This window comes from Lampetra fluviatilis, chromosome 21 (genome assembly GCF_964198595.1).
Source record: "Lampetra fluviatilis chromosome 21, kcLamFluv1.1, whole genome shotgun sequence".
Classification (NCBI taxonomy): domain Eukaryota; kingdom Metazoa; phylum Chordata; class Hyperoartia; order Petromyzontiformes; family Petromyzontidae; genus Lampetra; species Lampetra fluviatilis.
The window spans coordinates 13,491,661-13,513,563 of NC_136295.1; the positions used below are offsets into that span (position 1 = coordinate 13,491,661).

The 21,903-nt window shown below is 49.3% G+C and overlaps 2 protein-coding genes across 6 annotated transcripts; one reads left to right on the forward strand and one right to left on the reverse strand.

Annotated features, from left to right (window-relative positions):
• Positions 1-1,163: 1,163 nt before the first annotated feature.
• On the forward strand, positions 1,164-14,725 carry MCRS1 (microspherule protein 1). Of its 5 annotated transcripts, XM_078866145.1 has the most exons (15): positions 1,164-1,486; positions 3,757-3,948; positions 4,501-4,687; positions 4,868-5,039; positions 5,259-5,378; positions 8,774-8,883; positions 9,275-9,383; positions 9,927-10,065; positions 11,028-11,103; positions 11,957-11,985; positions 12,456-12,548; positions 13,177-13,259; positions 13,880-13,967; positions 14,096-14,223; positions 14,341-14,725. In XM_078866145.1, the coding sequence occupies exons 2-15, from the start codon at positions 3,813-3,815 to the stop codon at positions 14,425-14,427; spliced, it is 1,557 nt and encodes a 518-aa protein (XP_078722271.1). In that variant the 5' UTR covers positions 1,164-1,486; positions 3,757-3,812; the 3' UTR covers positions 14,428-14,725. The 5 variants fall into 5 exon arrangements, with proteins under 5 accessions (XP_078722271.1, XP_078722268.1, XP_078722267.1 ...); XM_078866142.1 differs by lacking the exons at positions 8,774-8,883; positions 9,275-9,383; positions 9,927-10,065; ... (5 more) ...; positions 14,096-14,223; positions 14,341-14,725 and adding exons at positions 5,752-5,916; positions 6,311-8,766 and having other exon boundaries at positions 3,754-3,948; XM_078866141.1 differs by lacking the exons at positions 8,774-8,883; positions 9,275-9,383; positions 9,927-10,065; ... (5 more) ...; positions 14,096-14,223; positions 14,341-14,725 and adding exons at positions 5,752-5,916; positions 6,311-8,766.
• An 83-nt stretch (positions 14,726-14,808) lies between these two features.
• Positions 14,809-20,615, reverse strand: SPATS2 (spermatogenesis associated serine rich 2). The gene is made up of 11 exons (XM_078865811.1): positions 20,547-20,615; positions 20,267-20,375; positions 19,996-20,045; positions 18,924-19,224; positions 18,196-18,381; positions 17,930-18,065; positions 17,783-17,841; positions 17,363-17,472; positions 17,074-17,176; positions 16,526-16,704; positions 14,809-16,253 (listed from the first exon to the last, which is right to left on the reverse strand). The coding sequence occupies exons 1-11, from the start codon at positions 20,613-20,615 to the stop codon at positions 15,777-15,779; spliced, it is 1,779 nt and encodes a 592-aa protein (XP_078721937.1). The 3' UTR covers positions 14,809-15,776.
• Between the last annotated feature and the right edge of the window lie 1,288 nt (positions 20,616-21,903).

Consider the following 21,903-nt stretch of genomic DNA (forward strand, 5'->3'; position numbering starts at 1 on the left):
GTGTGAGTCTGTGGATCTCTGTGTGAGTCTGTGGGTCTGTGTGAGTCTGTGGATCTCTATGTGAGTCTGTGGATCTCTGTGTGAGTCTGTGGATCTCTGTGTGAGTCTGTGGATCTCTGTGTGAGTCTGTGGATCTCTGTGTGAGTCTGTGGATCTATGGGAGTCTGTGGATCTCTATGTGAGTCTGTGGATTTCTATGTGAGTCTGTGGATCTCTGTGTGAGTCTGTGGATCTCTATGCGAGTCTGTGGGTCTCTGTGTGAGTCTGTGGGTCTCTGTGTGAGTCTGTGGATCTCTGTGTGAGTCTGTGGGTCTCTGTGTGAGTTTGTGGGTCTCTGTGTGAGTCTGTGGGTCTCTGTGTGAGTCTGTGGGTCTCTGTGTGAGTCTGTGGATCTCTGTGTGAGTCTGTGGGTCTCTGTGTGAGTCTGTGGGTCTCTGTGTGAGTCTGTGGGTCTCTGTGTATGTGGGTGGCTATGTGAGTCTGTGGATCTCTGTGTGAGTATGTGGGACTCTGGGGGGGGGGCTGCTGGGGAGGGGGCTGCTGGGGGGGGGGCTGCTGGGGAGGGGGCTGCTGGGGGGGGGGCTGCTGGGGGGGGGGCTGCTAGGGAGGGGGCTGCTGGGGGGGGGGCTGCTGGGGGGGGGGGGCTGCTGGGGGGGGGGGCTTCGTGCTCACAGCGACCCTGTGCGGCGTGACCCCAGCCAGGGTCGCCTCCCGCTCAGTCAGGAGGTTGCAGATGTCCAGTGGGAGGGGCGGGTCACCAAGCCGCAGCAATTACACAAATACGGACACGACGGGGGAGCAACGTCTATACAAGGTAAGCGAGTCGCTAGACGAGACATCGCGTGGCAGTGTGTGCAGGGTTTTAGTGCAAATTGCATCAGTGCTCTATGCAACGTTTATTACAGATGTTTCAACACTGTCAGTCGCTCAATAGAATTAGACGCCCAAGTTACATTGTCCATAACCTCTGCCCCAGGTATCTTGTTGACGCAGCGACACGCGGCGTTCTGGCAGTGAACATTGTCGGCAGCTTTGGTTCAAGGGGCCGTCCATAAATGACGTCACGCGATTTGGGACGATTTTTGACCCCCCCCCCTGAAATATGACGTCACAAAAAGTCAGCCCCCCCTCAAATATGACGTCACAAAGCTCTGCCCCCCCCATAAAAATAAAACATGCTTCAAATCGCTTTAAACTCGTCATTGTAGTGCGTGTTTAATGTGGCGCTGCACTCTGATGTTGTAGGAGAAACATTAATTACGAAGTCTAATTAATGATAAGTGGATCGCGTTGTGTAGAAGCCTGAGAATCGCGCGGCTGTCAATAAAGTTTCGTTGAACGCGGCGCCTGGGCCCGGCTCGGAGGCTGAGGCCTTCGTGGGCACAATTTTATTGTCGTTTAAAAACTACCACAGCAAGTCCTGAGCTAGCAACACGAGGCGTGTGGACACGGGGCGATGTCTGTAGCTTCTGCCGTCTGATCGCGGGTAAGTGTTAGCGTTTGTTGTTGTTGTTGTTTTAGACGTTAGAGGAGCGAGCAGGCCTCGAGGCTGGGCCTGCGTGCGGTCTCGTCTCGGACACGAAACGCGTGGCGCACTTCGTGAACAATTCTCACCTTTAATGTTACACGCTTCGTGCTCCGCTGTGCCAATCAAGGCTCGGTGTTTGTGTGTGTGTTGATGAAATCGTAACGATTTCAGAATTGGAGGCAGCGTCCCAAATGTGCGCGAAGCGCTATGGCCACGGGCATTGTTGTGTAGGCCGCGCTCCCAGCCAATTGTTTAATTTATAATTTTTATTGTTTATTACAGATCATTGTTGTCGTGGCGTGTGTCGCTCTTTCAGATGTCGAGTCAAGCGAATGTTTATTTGATGGGCTACTCTCATTTGCGAAATGAGAATGTTGTGAATATCGTGAAAGGGCGCCACTCGGGATATCCCCGCCACTTGACGTCTTACGCCATTTCCCCGGTTTTATTTTAAGTGTTAAGATTTCTTCCAGCTCATTTATGTTTCCATCAGGTTCAGAATGGATACAACATTGTGGTTGTTCGTCGTTGAGGGGGGGGCACCAATATTTCGCCCAAGCGGCCTTCAGTAGGTTGTGGATTTAGTGTCGGTGGAAGTCTCCCAACATTCGTGTCTCGCCTGAGACGTCGGCTGGAGATATTCTCTTGACTGCCACATTTGAGAGCCCCACTCCTTCTTAAAAGTCGAAATACATTAGCAGGCAATGTCTCCTTGGTGTGTCCGTCTCCACGTAAAAAATATACACAATGCTAGATTTGAAGCTTGCGTGACTGCATGGATCACTTGGGTAAAAAATAAAATGAATGAAAACAACTAAATTAAATCACGACGTTTCGGGCGCAACACAAGCGTCCTTCTTCAGGTGGGGACAACGTAGCGAGAGCACAACCGCTTAGGTATGTCTCTGAGATGGCTGTGACGAGGAATTATATAGCCACTGAGGCTTTGTGATGCAGATGGTGGAAGTAGATAAGCAAGCTAGGATTACGCAGCCTTTTGTTATGCTGCCGATGGATAAATTGGAGATGCACCAGCTAAAAAAGACCACAAAACAGCGTGTGGTAATGGTGATAGACACCACAAGTATTACACAACCCATCAATCACACGGCCTCCTGCTAATAGTTGCTCTACATGCTTTACACAGAATTGTTTCAAGACGTGGAGACTGGGAATTATTTCGACATACGGTGGCATCTCATCGTATCAATTTGTGTCGAACTAGGTCGGACCCCATGGCGTCAAGAGGTGGTCCTTGCCTGTAAGATTGCCAGTTCACCAGCATTATTGCAAGCAAACATGCCTCCACTATATCGAAACCGGTCCAGAGTTTGCTTATCTTAAAGCAACGCTGCTGATAGTGCACACTTCTAGGTCGCCTTGTAGGATACGCTTATTTAAGGCCTACCCGGTACACCTGGATTTCGAATTAACACTGACATCTGTGCCTCAAAGGGTTATGGTCATTTGTGTCGGTAAAATACGCACGTTATGAATTGTATTGTTATATGATGATTCTAAATCTGCCAGATTTCCACCCAGATGAACCTGCCTTGAATAAACCATTTGGTAATACTGCATTTCATTGGTGCATCGGCACAAGTAATATAACTCAACGTAGACATCAGTAATAAAAGGGAGAATATGTAGTAGGCAACGTTTCGAGCAATTGCCATGAATGGCATCTAAGAAGAATGTAATTGCCTGAATCGTCACCTATTTTATATTTATTATTTAAACCCAGCGAGTTTTAATTTACGTTATATTACCCAGCTTTATTGCAGTATGATCAGCCACATATATTAGCGAACAGACCACAGCAGTTTTTCAGGGTTCCAGAACTTTTAGGGCTGTGAAATGGAAATCGAGGCCAAGTATGGCTTGAATCCAAAAATCTGCAACTTTCACATTTATTCTTTTGTCGTGTAACCCCTCCCTGGTTAATTTGTGTTTCTTTTGATTTTTTAAATTTCAAACATAAATGTAACAAAACAAATACTTAATTATTGGTTTCATATCACATCATTCATATAAATTGCATCTCAATTAGTGAGGAACCACAGACAAGCTTGAGGCTACTAGACGGTGCGCCAATGCTAACAATTTTCTACAGTTCTCTGGGAGGAAACAAGAGGACTCCGAGAAAATATAATACAGTATGCTTTTATAAACAAAGGTCTGAGTAATGACTGTCTCACCATCGCATTGTCGCTGTGTTTGGCCAGCAGGCGTTGTTTGTGACCAGCGGGCTGCGGGTTGGATCACTGACTACCATACAGAGGCCATGTCGGAACCAGCCACACCACCCGGCATGGAGCCAGTGGGGGGGGAGCTGCAGGCCGTCGGCAATATGACTGCCGAACAACCGGTCCCGGAGCCTCCCCCTGTCGCCGACCTCCCTGCCGGCAATCCCACCACCAGTACCAGAAACAGCAGCTTGTAGACACCAGCATGCAACTCTTGCAGAGTGCCAAAGGGCTGTGACTTGGCTCTAAATGATAAACGAGGGTCACGTTAAACAAGATCTTCTTTTAGAAGTAAAGCCAGGGATTAAGTTGAGCCAGGTCTGTCGGTGTCTGATATACAGTACCTCTCGCTGTGGCTGTGACGAGTTACGCGCCACCAATTCCGGTCTGCCAGCATCCCGGCAAATATTCAGAGATATTAATCCCCGAGTAAAACTGTACCATCGCATTGCTCTTGGGGGGGAAAAGTCTGGATCATGAGAGCGTAGAAATGTTGTTTTACAAACGTAATTTTATACTGTACTCTACCATTGACAACAGACCTATTAATATTTTCAATATCAACACTTAATTGTCAATTTTCTATGTAGACTTTCACGACCAATATGATTCATAATTTATTTTGGGTAAGATTGTGTCAGTATAATGCACATTTTTGTAACTATTACCCTCCAAGACCCAACAGGTCAGTGCCGTGACCCGTGCTGTCGTCTGGTTTTTCCGTAGACCACGCGATGCCTCTGTTGGAGCCGCCCCACCCTGTCTCTTCAGGCCACGTGCTTACCCCAGCTGCCGCCCCAGTTCCATCGGGTTCCAGCCACACACCCGCCAAGCTCCTGGCTCAGCCCCAGAGCTCCAAGCGCCCAGCCTCGCAGCCACTTAACCTCATTCCCAAGCGCCGCAGCTCCTCTCGGTGAGCGCCACGTACAGACGTCAAAGTGGTAGAATTTAGTTTGAACGCCAACTGAATTCTCAGCAGATCGATAAAAGATGCTGCGGACAGAATGTCCGGTGGTGTGTCCTGATGGGCGATAAGCATTAACGGACGTATGTTTCGCCGTGTTCTCATCCACGCGTGATTGTTTTGGTCCAGTTCAATAAAGCGTAAGAAGTTCGACGACGAGCTGGTGGAGAGCAGCCTGGCTAAGACGAGCCGCATGAAGGGCGCGCCCCCAACTCCGATGGCACCTGGCGGCGCGGTGGGCGTGGAGCCGGGGCGACCTCTCGTGCCAAGCGTGGAGCAGCTCGCCCCAGAGAAGAAGAAGGTGATACCCGCTGCCGCCAGCGCATTTGTGTGAAGCGACTTAATTCCAGGGGTTGTTAGGTTCCTGAGGGTCTCGACAAGATCGAACGCATTCCAGGCGCTTTGGTCAAAGGCCACTGAACACAGACTGCCCGTTAAACGAAAGCCTGCCCCGCAGTGGACGATGGTCGTGTGTGATCCCCGCTGCCGCTCAAGGCCCCCCTGCTACCTCCCCGTGCAGGTGTCCAAGTCTTCGTCCTCCAAACGTGTCAAGAAGTCGAAGCAGCTGGTGCAGGTGGCCAAGGACCTGGGCCGGTGGAAACCTTCGGACGATCTGCTACTCATCAACGGTGTGCTGCAGGTGGGGATGTCGTTCTCTCTTTCCCAGCTCGCATGCTCTCTCTCTCTAGCCCAGTGTACGGCGGCTGCACTGCTCTAAATATTCGTGATGGTGGTGTTGGTGTGGTTCGGTCGTTTACCACGTGGTCCCGCTGTTATACTCGCGGCGCCTCATCTTGCCGGGGCACCTATCGGGAGGGCGGCACGTATTCTCGGGTTTCGCTGCGATCTCGATCTCGATCGGCAAACCGTGACGTGGGCTCGGAGGCTCGCGTGGGTCCGACCCGGTGAAGAATCGTCGGCGAAAAGCGGCCATAACAAAGCCGCCCCTGGGAGCAGCCTGATGCCATTACTACAGGCAAGTAATGGTTATAGGCAGTGTCTCTTCCTCCCAGGACTACGACTACGAGTCGGATGAGGAGAGCTCCTCCAGCTCAGAAGAGGATGACAGCGAAGCGCAAGAGAACTGTGGGCGGCCGCCGCGTGTGGACGGCGTCAGTGACGATAGCAATTCCTCGGCGTCCGACAGTGGCGACTCCTCCAGCTCGGACTCCGAAGAGGTGCGTTGAATTGGAGGTCGTTTGTGTCGTGGCGCGTCGACGCTGTCAAGGTTCTCGAGTTACCAACCACAACACAAATTTGAAATGTTTGCACATATGTTTCTGCATAAATTCTGCATGTTCAAAAAAGTCGTTCATTGCCTGTAGTGCTTTGTAGTGTCATACGATATGAAGCATTTGATGTTCCGTAGATAAATTGGTGCCCCCACACCATCGCCTGTGAATAGCCTAATATGCATAGATTTGTAAATGTAAAAGCATAAGTTAACTGTCAGCATGGCAATGGGCCATAACTCCTGCTTGAGTGACGGACCACTTCAACTATGCCCACATTTGAAAACTGAAACTCCGGTTTGCTCTGTGTGTGCTTCCCACCCCCCGGATGTTGCCACAGAGCCCAGAGGGGGAGTCGCACAGCCTGAAGCGGAACATGGAGGCCGCTCGTTGGAATGAGATTCTGCGCATCCTGCACGTCATGCACTTCCGGCAGGAACGTCTCATCACCAAGATAAACTCCCTGCAGAAGCAGCTGAAGAAGTTGAAGAAGAAGCGCACGCGGGGCCCCGAGCCGCTCTACCGCCCGTACCAGTGGCCCTTCGTCATCCCCAGGAAGCGGAAAAAGCACGGCTACAATGAGCGGCGAAACTACGTCGAACGCCAGTTCCCGGCGTGCCACCTCTCCGCCGTGCACTCCACCTCCGGTCGAAACGTACCGCCCAGGGCGGCTTACCCTCGCCAGCACACGCCTCTCGCCGGCGCGCCCGGTCGGGCGGCCTCCTTCGAGACGGCGGCTAACGAAGATGAGCACGCGGGAGCGGCGGTGGCGATGGGCCCGGACGAAATGGGCTTCACCCAGACCAACTCGGCGACCAGCCCGATCCGGCCCGACGTCCCGTCTTCGCACTGCCACGCGGAGGAGCCGCTGAGGCCGGCTCTCGGCGGCCTGGGCATCCGTGTGAAGTCCGAGAACCTGCAAGAGTGCCCGCACACCATCGATCAGAACGGGCAGATCGTGCAGGCGCAGGCGATGACGCACAGCCGCCCGGCGTCCGTGGGCAGCGGCGAGGTGCTCGTGATCCCCGGCCACAGCCCTCTGTCGGACGGCTACCGCGCCCGCGACGACCCGGTGCCGCACTTCGCCGACGTGTCGCCCGACTCGCAGCTGGGCCACGCCGGCGTGCAGGGCGGCGGCCACCACTCGTACAGCAGCGGCTCCCCTTCGCCCGTCTCCCCGCAGTTCCTGCCCACGTCGGGGACGCCGCAGATAATGGAGATCTACAGCGGGCTGGAGCCCGCCGCGATGGCCGGCGGCGGGCAGCCCAAGTCGCCGTACCTTTCCGAGTACCAGATGTCGTTTCCCATGCGCTCGCCCAGCAAGGTGGGCTTCCGCGTGGCCAATTACAGCGGCTCGCTCGTGTACATCGGCGGCGCGGACTCGTCGCTCACGGTGTCCAAGTGCGCGCTGGAGCAGTGCCTCTCGAGCGCGCCGGACCCACGCAAGTTCCTGGGGAAGCTCGCCGACAAGGTGTTCACTCGCGAGGAGATGGCCACGTCCAACGTGAAGGGCGGACTCGCCTACACCAAGGGCGTCTACAAGCCCTACAATCAGCTAGACCCCGTGAAGGTGAACGCCATCCTGGACGAGGTGGAGAAGTGGTTCCCGGGCTGCAGGGACAGCAAGAAGATGAACTCGGATCTGCTGAGAACCCTCAACAAGAAGTGCAGCAACGTGCGGCTCGCCTCCATGCAGCAACTGATGCCGGACGGGCTGGTCTTCAGGGAAAAAGAGGAAATGGATTTTAACTAGCGAGCTGGCGCTCCCATCTCTTTCCCCCATCGTCATCTCCCAGAGAGAAATGAACGTGTGGGATGGCTCGCCGTGGACGCGACGTTTACGTTAAAATTGGGAAGAAACACTCAAGTGCCATCGGCGGTGAAGGACAGCGAAGCCAGAGCGTTCATAATGCACTTGATTAACCGGACTGCCTTTCTGCTTGGCTTGCTTTTGTGATAGTTACAGACGGTGATTGCCATCGGCTCAATTTGCTTTCAGTTGCACAGGAACCTTGAGAACTCAATCCTTAGTGGAGTCTCTGCGGTGGTTGTTTTTGAGCGTTGGTCAGCGGCGGTTGTCAGCGGCGTATTGTCGCGAAAGGCGCAGCACTGCACGAGCAGTATCAACTGAAAACAAATCCTTGGAATATATTTTGTTCTTGGTGAATTCTGACAGCGTTGTCTCCCGGACGTGCTGGGTCTGGGTCATGTCGGGGATTTTTCTCTTCTACCTTGTACACCATCGTAATGGTGCCTATATTGACCAAGTTGACTGTCTCACCTAGGGGTGCACAAAATTACGGCTGTTGCAAATGTAGCATTGTTTAACCATGGTATCGCTCTGTTTATTCCTTCTTATAAAAAATCTCAACATTGTTTTGTACTATTCCCAAATGACTTTGCTGTAATAAAGAATACAGTAAAGTCGTGCAGAAATAAGTGCTGTCTGCTTGAAGGGGTTTCACGGTAACTTGGCACCACCACATGGGCTGTCGACTGCTGCCATTCTGCCGCAGGTGATGGGCGAAATTCCGCTTGCGTATCAGAACGTTTCCTTTGCAGGCTTTGCGTTGGGAAACCGGCAGAGTTTGCAGAATTTAAGGAAAGCATTCAGGTCAACATTTTGCTCCGTTTGCTTTTTACTGGTGGCTCAATCACCCGGGCGTTGGACCGTGAGCAGGCGGTTGGGTACTGCCAGTTAACGGGCCTATCAGTTTGCGGGCAGTGCCAGCGCTCGCGTTGACCGGGCAAACAAACGTTTTGTGGCTTACGTTTGTCGGCGCGTGCTGTGCTCGTATGGCAGACAAACGACCTGGCAGCAGTGCACATGGGAGTAAAGTTCAGCTGCCGCTTCACGCAGCGCGAGGTGCAGGAGCGGTGGTATGCGCTCCTCTACGACCCGGTCGTGTCCAAGTAAGTGTACAGCGAGCCGGGCGAGTGCAGGGTCGTGTGACAGTGGCACCCAGTTGAGAATCCTTCATCATATCGCCACTCTGCCTACAATTATGGGCAGTGGAAATGACAACGGTGATTTAAATTTCTTTGGAAAAGCCAAGTATCAACATAATCATTAAGGGTTTTCCAATATTTTTCCATTTGAATAAATGAAATGGAAAACGTCTCAAGTGGATACATATTTGTAAATTACACATGTACTGGGTAACTGAGGAGGATCGGGCGGAACAAAATACAAATGTAAAATGGGACGGGACGCACTGAAGGTCTTTTGGAAGAGTTTTTTGGCAGTACGGTGAGTAAGTGACGAGCGTGCGTGTGGTTTGCGGGGCGGTGCCGGTCGTGCCAGGCTGGCTTGCCAATCCATGCGTGAGCTGCACCCGGATGCAATCGTGGCCGTGCAGAGCAGGGCGCTGTTCAGCAAAGACGAGGAGCGCATTCTCGCCAAGGTCGCGTCGGTACGTGTGACCCACGCTCACCAATCAGTGCAGATGGCACCCCTCCAATGAGATAACAAACTTAATTTCCACGGGTAGGTCACGAGTAAGGCTATCATTTTGGCGTGGTAATTAAGAAAGTCATTTACAACTGTGGTTTGGGATCAAAGCATTAATTTTCAGAATCAGGTGGGGTACTGCCCCTGGAAAAATTTTTGCTTTTTCCTTATAACAAAATGCTTACAATATCTGCTTAAAAGTAAAACACGTCAAAGCAAGTAACGTAAAGCAAGTGCTATGTTTTTGCGACTCTTCACCGCAGCCAGCGCGCCGACTGTTTCAAAGTACAACCTGCGGCAGTTTTGAAAAGAAAGTAAAGGAAGCGCCCAATGTGATGCGTTTATACAGCCACTTCCAAGATATCGCTAAACACTTTAATCACAATCGCGATTTCCAAGATCGCCACGGTGACATCCGTGCCAAATTCGCAGCCTCGGTCATCGGCGGACCTTGCGACTCCGCGGTCCAAGCGTGTGCGGCGGTATCGTTTGTGTGGGCCTGCAGACGAGCCAGCCCTCGCTGGAGACTTTCCAGGACGTGTTTGGCAAGAACCCCCACGTTTGGCATCCGTGCCGGACGGCGAAGGCCCTGCAGATGCACTGGCAGCTCTTGAAGCAGTTCCACCTGCTGGAGGATCAAACCGGTGAGTGGTGAACGGCGGTCGCGGCACTGAGGTTTGACGCCCATCATGTCGGCTTTCTACCGATCTTCCGTATCTCCTGTGGAGAGCCCTGTCCAATTCTGTTTGGCATGTGAACGTCGACGGCGGAGCAGCAGTTTTTGTTTATTTCTGTCCGTGTCCCACCAGCCGCTTGCTTCTCTTCCCCATTTCAGTTTTTTTTGAAGTGCAATGAAAGTGGACTGGTTGTGCTTCTCTCCTCTTTTTAAATCCTTTATATTAAGTTCGCGTGCTTGCTTGCTTGCTTGCGTGCTTGCTTGCTTGCTTACGACCGTGCAAATCTTTCGGTCGTTTTTTAACCCACTTCCCGTGATCCAATCGAGCTGACATTTTCCACACAGACTCGTTGTGACAGACAATTAATGTTCGTGAAAAAAAATGCAAAAATTTTACACTTTTTAGGCAAAATTTTTTTATTTTACATTTATTCAAATAGAACTCATTCATGACTTTGGCTGAACGTCACAGTATAGGAGCCCAGAGCGTAACCCCTCCACAGGCCGTGGCGGAGTAGCGCAGTTGGTAGCGCCCTCGCTTCCCATGCCAAAGGTCGCGGGATCGATCCCCGCGTCCTCCAAAGGCGAATATATTTTAAATCCTTTATATTAAGTTCACTTGCTTGCTTAGGACCGTGCAAATCTTTCGCTCGTTTTTTAACCCACTTCCCGTGATCCAATCGAGCTGACATTTTCCACACAGACTCGTTGTGTGTGACAATTAATTTTCGTGAAATTTTTTTCCAAAATTTTACACTGTTTAGGGAAAACAAATTAAATATTTAATTACCAATTGCTTAATACTGGCAGACAATCATCTGACCCATAGATTGCAGCCATCTCAAGCCAGAGGACGAGAGGACTCTAGCCGCCACGCATATAAAGGATTTAGAGTGAAAAACTTTGTTTTTACGGGTTTACTTGTTTCAGTTCAACAGCTGCCCAAAGGAGACCAGGTCCTCAACTTCTCTGATGCTGAGGATACTATTGATGACAGTGAGCTCAGGTAGGTTTGAATCATTCTATATACACACACACATATAACCCTGAGAGGCTTACATTGGCACGAGCATTGCCTGCACTTCCACATCCCAGAACAAGCTCTAAAGCTGTGCAGGACAAACTTTTCATTGCGAGTTTCTAGGTTTTTAAATCGTGTACATTTGTAAGTCACCTCTGTTATTGTGTAAAAACTAAATGTAAGAAAGTAAAATCCTCGCTGCTAATCATAACATCTTAAATTACCATCCAGAAATTTGTGAGAAAAACTTCCTTGTACACTTGTAGAGGAGTAAACTGGGGACGTGACGTCATGTGTGCGTCCAGTGCGATGACGTCACGTTCCGTGACGTCATGCGCGCTGGGCGGCTCGATGACGTCATGTCTCGTAGAGTATTTAAGGGAGACCCCGTGACGAATGCGGGGTCACTGTGGGAACGCGCAAGGGTGGAAGGGTGTAGAGGGACGAAGTCGTGAGTCTGGAAGGAGGAAGCCGGTGGTAGCCATCGGAGGTGCTGCTCTCCCCCGTCGGGGGTGTTGGCAAATTCCCCGATCCGACTCGAGGGAGAGAGAGCGGAGCGAGCCGGGCAGGGACCAGGACTTGGTGTAGGACCCCTAGCCCCTGGGAGTTGTCTACCCTCGTGTTACTTGTAATCTCTTTAACAAACTTACAGCGAACGCCCTTAACCTCCAAGCCGTCTCCGAGTTGTCGTCGACTAGTTCCCTAAACACTTATGTAAAATGTATTGCACTGCTGGTGTCACATCTGTTTTCAGTTGTCACCATATTTTATTGCACTCATGAAAGGTCTTTAAGCCAATTCGCGAATGATTTGACCCTGTGTCTATGCTTTCTCACAGAGACGTCAGAGATGAAACACTGGAACACGGTAAGTTGAAGTGATAAATTGCATTTAAAACGCGAATATGTGCAAAACAGAAACCTGCAGCCCAGTGCAGAAAGTGGTGTTCATTGCTTGTCCATTGCAGCTCAGCTGTGCATCGCTGTTTTGGAGAGCCTAGCACCCTGAACCCGGTAACCTGAGTGAGTTTCCTGGCCACGGCCAACATCGGTGGCGAGTGATATCTGAACCGGTTCCGAGTGCCCCCTTCACTCACTCGCACTGACCGGCGTGGTGAAGTAGGGTCAAAACAATCCCCATCACCGAGCACCTTGTGAGGCCTTCATCAATCAGTCGACCAAGTGCTGTGAATTCTTACAAACACAACAGTGTAATGTAATAGCCGAGCAGAGAGCAGTCCACGTATCGCAAGACCCGTGCGAAATGGTGACGGCTTGAGGAGGCCTTCGCCCCGTCCAGCAGTGGAGTAATCCTCGCCGACGGTCGTCTCGCCACAGAGCTGGCGGTGGCCGATCGGAGACAGAAGCGCGAGATCCGGCAGCTGGAGCAGGAGCTGCCCAAGTGGCAGGCGATGGTGGACAGCGTGACAGGTCCTGCCCCACACGGCACACGCAGGGGTTCATTCGGCGCGATCTGTCCATGTTGGGGATCTGGGAAAAATGTTGACACCTGCTACACGACATCCAGTATACTCCTCACTATAACTGTGGCTACTTGTCACTGGCCACCTCCAATTTACCAACTTCTCGTAAAATATTTTACTACCTGGCACACCGCATATTGCTACTAGTCATGTACGTCAATTTAACCAACCCACCCAGAAAATAACCGGTGAGAAATTAAGCTGTGGGGATACATGAGAACTGCAACATTAATCGGCTTTCAAAAATAATGTATGGCTTTCAGTGGACACCACAACAAAAATATAGTTAGTACCGTTAATGTTTTGGTAATTGAAGTCATGATTTAAGAATGCACACTCTAGTTTTTGCTGTATAACAAAATCGCCCACAACAGACCCGAGCTTTTAAGTTCTCTGAAGCAAAGCAGAATTCAGACTGCATAGATTTTGGGCAACCACCTTGCGCAGCAGGTTACTGCACTTCTATGCTCCCACGTGTGCACGACCTGCTGTCACCCACTAGCAGCGAACAGCGTGGTGAAGTATGGTCAAAAACTCCCAAGTGTAACTTGAAAAATGTGTCGTTTGTCCTATAGGCTTGAGCCCACCAGAGTTCGACAACCAAACTCTTGCCGTCTTGCGTGGGAGACTGGTCCGTTACCTCATGCGCTCCAGAGAAGTGAGTAATTTCAAACCGAGTCGCAGGATCCTATTTCAGGAGGGGTCCCGCACATTGTGTTTTTGTTTTAAGATCTTTTCATCAAATTATTGAGTGTGTATACAAGCGGGAGAACACCAGAGAAAACCCACGCACACAAATGGCCACATACAGATGGAAACGGACAGTGATTAGTCCATTCACTGTACTGCTTTTTGGCGAGTCGGGGTATGGCACCTCGACGCCCACTGGAAGGGAGTTAAACAACATTTGTGTGTAATCCACCAACCCTCGCCTCCAGTGTTGGAGTACAGGTGTGCATCACCACCACCCGGCGAGCACACTCTGCTAAAGAGGCCGGGGACCTGAGTTTGATCCCTGATCATTACTCATTTGAGTGCAGAGTGATATCTGAACTGTTCCTACCAGCACACCACTTCACGAACACGGACTGACCAGCGTGACGTACGGTCAAACAACGTGATGCAGGGATGCCTTCATCCAGCAGTGGATGGACAAAGTGCCTATAAATTAAATGATTGAGATTGTTTGCCATAGATATGCTGCAATGAAGCAGCATTTGTACAATGCTGTGTAATTTAGTCTGTGCTGTTATATGTGTCCTGTGTCGTTCTGGTCAGATTACCCTGGGAAGGGCCACAAAGGACAACCAGATTGACGTCGACCTGTCTTTGGAAGGCCCATCCTGGAAAATATCCCGTAAACAAGGTGCCGTGTTTACGCTGCTGACAATGACGTGGCACAAAGCGTTTGCACAAAATAACGATTGCTTTTTAACTCGTGTTCATGTACTTTGAGATGTACATCCTTACAATGCGTGTACTTTTTTTTTTAAGGCACCATTAAACTGAAGAGCAATGGGGACTTTTTCATCGCAAACGAGGGGAGGCGACCAATTTTTATTGACGGAAGACCTGTCCTCTCCGGGGCCAAGTGGAAACTCAACAACAATTCTGTTGTAGAAGTAAGAGGCTTCATACTTATTATCTCTTACATAATTAACTCCTGTAGCCTCTCAACGCATGTTGGTAAGATGTTCTCACTCCTCTCTTTAAATATGAACCTTGTCATGTCTTTACAGATCAGCGGACTGCGTTTTGTCTTCTTGATCAATCAGGATCTCATAGCTCTGATCCGAGCAGAAACGGCAAAAATGGCTCAACAGTGAAACTGGCAGCAAGTCGAGCGTGGGATGGCCGGAAATCTATAACGAGGGCAGTCGTGCGCCGCACAATGTACACATTCTCACACGCTCTCAAGAACAGTCTTAAAATAAACATTTGCCTGTAATATTAAACAATATTAAACAAACATTGATACTGGTACCGTTGAAAACTCTGAGCAGTACATCTGTGAAGAGCATCAGAAGTTTTATTTTCTCTCGAAGAAAAACACACAAGGTGCAAACCCAAAATATCAAACTTGGCGTATTTGTTATTTGAACTTAAATAAATGTGGTCATGTTATCCCCTTGTTGTGGTGTTATATGGTTTTATTCCATTTCCTAAAGCCAGTGCCTACTCACTGCCTCTCGAGTGTTTATCGTGGAGACTTTTCAACTATTTATTTCCCAAAGAGAGCAGTCATTATTTGCTTCAAATGGCACAAACAGGCCACACTGGGTTTGGTGGAGTGCTGGTTTCGGACATATCCAGGAGTTAGTTTAATTGCAGCTCATTAAATGGAATACCTGTAAACGATGGCAATCCACAACACCAAGCTGACCTGTCGGCGGATCAAGCGACTGACTTGAAATTGCAGCTCCTGATGATGTTAAACCAATATTCGGAGGAAATTGGCAACATTAACTTCTAATGAACCAAAATTGAAAACGTGCATATTGCAGCTAATGTACAAAGGGCATATTGCAGCTAATGTACAAAGGGCATTTTGTTGAATCTTGACACAAAATTGTTGCATTTCTCATGAATGTACAACTAAGAGACGTTTACAAAAAATAAGTTACTGCATTTCCTTCTACAGTGACACACAAAACAAAAACAGTAAACTATTGAACAGTTTCACACCGCAAGGCACTTGTCAGCAAAAGTAGTGCTTTTTGATTGAATTTTCTTTTACAATTTTGGCATTACACAATAAAACATACAATAAGGTATGAGTCCTCAAGGGTAATATTTGCTATGGAAATATTAACATTTTCCTTTTTTGTGCAAGACTTGCTCTGAAGATGATCCTACAAGGTGGTGCAATGTACCGCTTTCACTGAACAAAAGTGAAATACTTTGCCAAGCCACTGAATTTGTTTTAGCAGAAAATGAAGTCAAAAGCTGGTCCTGAGATAAAAACATTGACAATAAATGTCAATTAGTTACCACCACCACAACAACGTTTTACAGTTGTGTTTTCTAGAAGCCAAATCAGGAGAATGTTCAAACACTGGCATGCCACATGTCCAGGTTGTATTTTTTTGGGAGTTGAGAGGGCTTCCCGACACGACTCGCAGCAGCCCGTGTCCATGCGAGTTTCCATGGAAGTGGCTGTGAGCGCCTCAATCCCTCAATCCTTGCACTGAAGGCGGCTGTCCAAGGCGACCACGCGGGCATGGGCGCTGTCCACGGCGGGGCATCGTCGAGTGTGCCGGTAGAGAGGCTTGCGCCGTGAGGCGCAGATATCACCGCCGCCTCCACCACCATCGGTCGTCTCTCCGAGCCTGCCGACCGGCAGCAGGCTCGATCCCTCGTTTCCTGCCGCTCCGACTGCTGCTGGGCAGGGCCTGTCGTGTGGCTCGCTGGCACTGGTGCAGGACTGGGCACTGGTGCAGGACTGGGCACGGTGGTGCTCCTTGCTGTCAGGTACCCTCCTGCCCCGCCCCCAGTGCCCATGCTGCCTGTATAATGCTCCATGCCTGAACCTTGGGTCGCCTTGTGGCCCGTTGTGGTCATGCCCTTTCCAGTCACCCCAGTATTGCTGGTTGGAGTTGTAAATGGTTTTCCCTTGAAAATGGTGCCGGTCCCTCACTTTGTCTCCAGAAGCCTAAGCAACAACAGATTCACGTGTGACATTTTAAATATATAACAGTCGACGTAGGGATTGATTTAACACTGAATTTTAAGCGGGTTGCTGGTAGAGTGGAGTAGGTATGTGACTCATAGCCGCGCCATCGCGAGAGGTATACCAGATGTGGTGTACCGGGTGCAGGAATATTATTCAGTCTAGTGACCCAAACAGGCCCAGCTGAAATTAACCGCTGCTTGTACATATAGACCAAAGTTCTAGGGTAGAATCGTTAAGTCTGATTTTATCACCTGGTATGGTGTACTTGCTCTTGTTTCTGCTGGCACGGGTTGAACAGCGGGGGGCTTAATCCTCGAGTCCTCGGAGAATTCCCCAACGTCGCTGGAGCCAAACTGAGCCGAGTGGCCGGATGCCGAGGACTCGGATCCATGGCGAGGATTCTCCCCACAACCGCTCCTCGGATGAGAAACTGTTCACCACAGCCAGGCGAGTGAGAATGCCGTTATCAAAGACACTTGTCAATACAGTCAACTCTTTATCATGCGGGGTAAAGCAAAATATATAACATCCCACGTATAAACACTCAGTCATGGAGTTGACGAAACATCCCAATGTAATACAACAAATTTTGATAAATGTTTGGAACTGGTTCTGCCTTCTCACTCGTCGGGTTTCTGTACCTCTAAACCGTTCCATCTCGAGTGTGAACAAAAACTGTGGATCAATTCAAATAATCCACTCACGGGATAATCGAGGGTTAACTATAATTTGGCAAGGATTTAAAAAAAACGATGTATAGTGTGTTTGTACATGCCGTCGTCCATTAACCGAGACTCACTTTTACCAAAGGTTTCCATTGCTTGTACGATGGTCGGCAGGTCACAGGTGAATCGTGCCGTTCTCCCCAACTCTTCGTCGTATTTCCTTTCACTCACAAAGAGCTGAAATAAAATAGAGGGTAGCGTTACACGGGCACCACACTGAACTCCTCGCCATCGCCCGATGCCGCTGTGAACGCGTGTGTGCCGAGACGACGTTCAGCGCTTTGCTGGGGAGTAGCGGCTCTGGTGGGACACGCCTGCTCTGACAGCAGGGTAATGTGCACGATCGTTGTGCCAACATCGAACCTTTATATTGGCTCGGAGCTCGCCAAGTTGCGCCTCGGACAGCCTCGCCGACAGGTCGCACTGCTTCTTCAGCTCTGACGCCATCCTTTGTCTGTTTTCTAGAAACGTCACTGTAAATCATAAACACACATACATGTGAGCGGTGGTACATTTTTGAGGAAATTTGCCTGCAGACTTGCACTACATAGATTATTTTGAATATAATAAACCCTCATTGAACAGCATCTATATTACACGTCTCAGGTAGATCTTACAAAAGGGTCTTGCAGTGTTTTATAGCATATTATTAAAGCCTTTAATAACATGACAAGCACACTGTTAGCCTCATTTGACACCGCACGTTCCCAGCCTGACTGCGAGGATGAATGTTCACGTTAAGTAAATCGTTACGTCAGGGGAGACGGTTTGGGATTCACTCACTGGCTTCTCGTTTTACTTTGTCCAGTTCTGAGAGGACTGTTACCTCCCTGTCCATGAGGCTGAAACAAATGTAAAGAGATTGGATTATCAGACATTTTTCTACATTGAACACAAAAAATGGAAGTTGCTCGGGTAAGTAAACTATACCATTGTTGTATTTCTGAGAACGTCTTTTTAATCTGCTTGACAGAGGCATCCATCTCCTCATGAACCAGCAGTTGGTATCGGGAGAGCGACACTGCACACCTCTGGAGATCTTTCACTGATTTTTCTATGCTGCTACCTGCATATACGGGCAAGTGGGAAACAAAACAAAGAGAACCAATTTGAAATACCGCCATCTGTTTGCAACTGGATATCAAGAAACAATGGAAACAAAGTGTTCAACCCAAGCCTGTGCTTGCCACACCAACCACCTTTCTTGCTGTTCCTGGAAGCAGGGCCCGGAGGCTCCTCGCAATGAGAGGGAGCGGTCTGTGGCCCCGTGTTTCGGGGGCGGCTGAATTTAGACGTCGCTGGGGGCCCGTGCTTCGCCCCGGGAAGGGGCCCCTCGTTAATGTCACCACTCTGCTGCAGGCCCACGTCCCTTCGTCCTCTCTCTACACAGCAGTTACAAATTGGGGGATTTTACTAAATCACACCCAGTTTTCTACTCAAGCAGTAAAAGTTATCTGAAAAACAAAATTACCTAGACATTTTTTAACTTCAATCTCATTTGATAAAGTTTTTAGGAAGCACTGTTGAGTCCTATTACCACCTCCATGTATCATCAAACCCTCGGCGTCTTGACCCATTGTTAGTTTTAATGTTATGTCAGTAACGATTCGTCTGTGCTCTCCAGTTGCCTGTGTGCAAAGTAGACGAGGTTTTGCTCAATCCTAGGTAGCTGGCTCAACAAGCTTAATAAATAAATGAATGGACCAAAGGTCCACACTGGTAGTGTGGTACATCACAACCACAATGGGCATGGCTGCTTATCTTTCATTTGCTCCATGCACATGACAACACTTTTTGTTGGTTCTGCTCTGGATAACCATCATAAGTACATAAAACAGCACGGAGGAAGCCCTCAGTCTTGCTCACAGTTCCCTGGCGAGCAGGACAGCGAGCAGGGACAGCGAGCAGGGACAGCGCAGCGAACCTTGCGAGGGGTCGACTTTGCCTGCGGGAGGAGACGTCGTGCGTCCCTGCTGCTGCTGCTGCGAGTCCGCGAGCTCCTCGTCGCGCCCGTCTCGTGAGGCGTTCTCCTCGGAGGCGGCGCACGACAATGCGGGCTCTGAATCCGTCGCGGTGAGCGGAGTCGCCCGCGTGCCCGGCCCTCCCGCCGTGGCCACAGGCCCCTCCGTGCCGGCCAGGCCTGTCTTGGCTACGTCCAATTGAGCGGCCTCACGCCGAGCGTCTGCTCGTTGTGCCTGACCCCTGGGCTGCTTCTTCCTCGAGTTCTGCATGCGGAATATAGCGGTAACGTCAAGTCCGTGATGGGCAAATAACGCGTGCGGAAGCAGCGCACGTACAAGCCATACATAAGTGAGACTGTTTTTATTATTAAAATATTTAACCTGGATATTCCCTTGAAATGTAACGTCTCATTTGTAAGGGTATCCAGCTCTCAATTTTCAAAGCCCAAGGGCTGGTGAATTTATTATCTGCTCCTCATTGTGAACAAGGACTCGGGTCCTTGTGGTGTCAGGTACACCGCATATATAACGCGGAGTAAAGATATTTCGTACCTTGTTCAACTTTTTTAGTTAGTCGCTGGACTACTTTAACATTCACACTTAGCAATCCCCTTGAGCCAAATGTTCAGGTTAAAGAAGTTCAGCAGATGGTGACACTGATCATCAGAAATGATTTGGGAATACATATGGACCATGACGGATGACACCACCATTCTACAAAGGTAAATAATCGTTCTTTTACCCCAAATTATTAACGTTTTTTATTATCAAAGCCCCACCACTCCTCACCGTTACCCTCATAATCGAGTATTGCCCGTTTATAGTTCTGTGATATACAAGTCCCTTTTAAGGGTGCCTTCATGTTGTTTCATCACTCATGGTTTTGGTTCATATTTCAAGCAAATTACCAGTTTATTCTCATGAAGAAGAGTGCTTGTCAAAACCTGTGCTGTTTGTGGGCTCCAGTCGTTTGCAATTTATACAAAGTAACATCTGATTGTATGTGGTACTAACACCGCAAAGTGGGTGACGCACCTTTTTTTTCCCGGAGATGTTCCACTCTTTAAAAATCTCGGCGACTTCATCTGGAAAGTAACATTATGGGGAAGGTCAGACCAGCATTGGCACTGCCATCAGTGCAATTACAATACCATTTGGATGTAGAAAAGGTTGTAATGCAACCGCATCGTAAGATGCTGTCAAGAAGCAGTGGGAATGTCGTAAGCAGATAAAAAACGTGAAGGTTTTGAGCCAATTGAACAACATCAGCTCGGTTAACTTTTTGTTCGTGAGATTTCCACGGTACCTTCCAGGAAGGCCTGGACCGCCCTGTCCACGCTGTAGTCAAAGTATTGCAGAATCAGCACCACCTCGTTCTTGCTTCTGTTTGGGACGATAGTGCGAACCGCATTCACCTGCAAAAGGTAATTCGGATCTTCACGTTCGCCACAACACTTAAGATACATTTGCATGCCGCATATTGCATCGGACCCATGAATTGTGTAAACCCATCCATGCATTTAAACTGGTTTGCGGTTGCATATATGATTGTTTTCTAGGCGGTGCTCTGCAAGAAATAGGTTCACCTTCTCTTTAATGTTTTCCTGGGTGCCAGGCTGGGCCAGAACGACGCCGGTTTTCATGTCGAACGTCATGTCAGATAAGTCTGTCACGAGAGATAATGAGTGAAGAGAAGGCTTGTGGATAGAGTGGCAGTGTTTGCTTGTGTAAATCCCTACACGTATGTTACTGTACGAGCGTCTAAAATCAATACACTTGTATGTGTTCACACACAGAGCCAAAGCCTGTCCCTTGGCCTCGACGATGTTCCCGAACCCCTCAAAGCTCGGAAGTAAAGCAGGGAGTGAGCCTGGGTAGCGCTTGAATGGGTGACCATTGTGCATTGCTGCAAGGCGACATTGTGGACAGCAGAGGGCAGTTTAGCAAAAGCCATTGTACCGTGTGTATGTTGAACTTCACTTTCACCGTACGTAGCGTGCTATGCTCCCATGTCTATGCTCCCTGCCTTAACCAACCCACTGAGGTTTGGCCAGATAACCCGCAAAGCGTGGGGAGGTCTTCATCGTTCAGTGACTTGACAAAAGCGCTGTGTAGACATTTAATTTAATTTGGGAGAACCCGATGCGCTATGAAGCTCAAATTCACAGGTGCCCAGCCCAAGCTACAGGAAAGCCACCCACACAGATTCCTACTTGAAACCTGATTCCCACCACCACCCGGCTCTAAATAATTTTCTCATCAAAACACTGTACCACAGCTCATGGCATCTCTAACCAACACCACCTGGCCAGTGAATTGAAATATGTACATCAGGCCCTCAAGATGAACGGATACTCTGACCGCACTATCCGCCAAGCTGTTTCTCCCACCATACAGAAACAGCCACTTGAAACTCCGAGCAAAACTATCACGTTGCCATACATAGCAGGCGTGACCAAAAAGATCTCCAAAATTCTAAACAAACATAAGATCCAAGTCCGATTCAGTACAGTACATAAAATCCGTGATCTAATTCCATCTGTAAAAGATGTCATTCCTGACTTGCAATACCCTGGAGTCTATAAACTGAGTTGCATCTGTGGTGATTTTTACATTGGGGAAATGAAACGTCATGTCTCCGATCGTGTCCGCGAGCACAAGTCAGATCTGAAACACGGCAAAATTTAGTCTTCCGCCATTGCCGATCATTGCTACAACGCTGTGGGCTCTCATGATATTGTCTTTTCCGAGACCAAGGTGCTCTGTAAACCTTCTGGCTACCATCAAAGGTTTGTACACGAAGCCATCCAGATATACAAACACAGACATAACTTCAACCGTGATGATGAGTACAAACTGAGTAATCATTGGAAAGATGTTATTAACCATGCAAAAAAGATTTAACTACACATATTTGTACCGTCTTATTTGACAGGTACTATT

Excerpts from the sequence above, each read along its gene's own strand:
- MCRS1 (XM_078866142.1), top strand. The coding sequence starts at position 3,813 with ATGTCGGAACCAGCCACACCACCCGGCATGGAGCCAGTGGGGGGGGAG. Across the intron at positions 3,949-4,500 it reads TGCCGGCAATCCCACCACCA|ACCACGCGATGCCTCTGTTG; the intron begins GTACCAGAAACA and ends GTTTTTCCGTAG. Across the intron at positions 5,040-5,258 it reads TCGCCCCAGAGAAGAAGAAG|GTGTCCAAGTCTTCGTCCTC; the intron begins GTGATACCCGCT and ends CTCCCCGTGCAG.
- SPATS2 (XM_078865811.1), bottom strand. The coding sequence starts at position 20,615 with ATGACGTTCGACATGAAAACCGGCGTCGTTCTGGCCCAGCCTGGCACC. Across the intron at positions 20,046-20,266 it reads GGTCCAGGCCTTCCTGGAAG|ATGAAGTCGCCGAGATTTTT; the intron begins GTACCGTGGAAA and ends GTTACTTTCCAG. Across the intron at positions 17,177-17,362 it reads AGCTCCGAGCCAATATAAAG|CTCTTTGTGAGTGAAAGGAA; the intron begins GTTCGATGTTGG and ends ATTTTATTTCAG.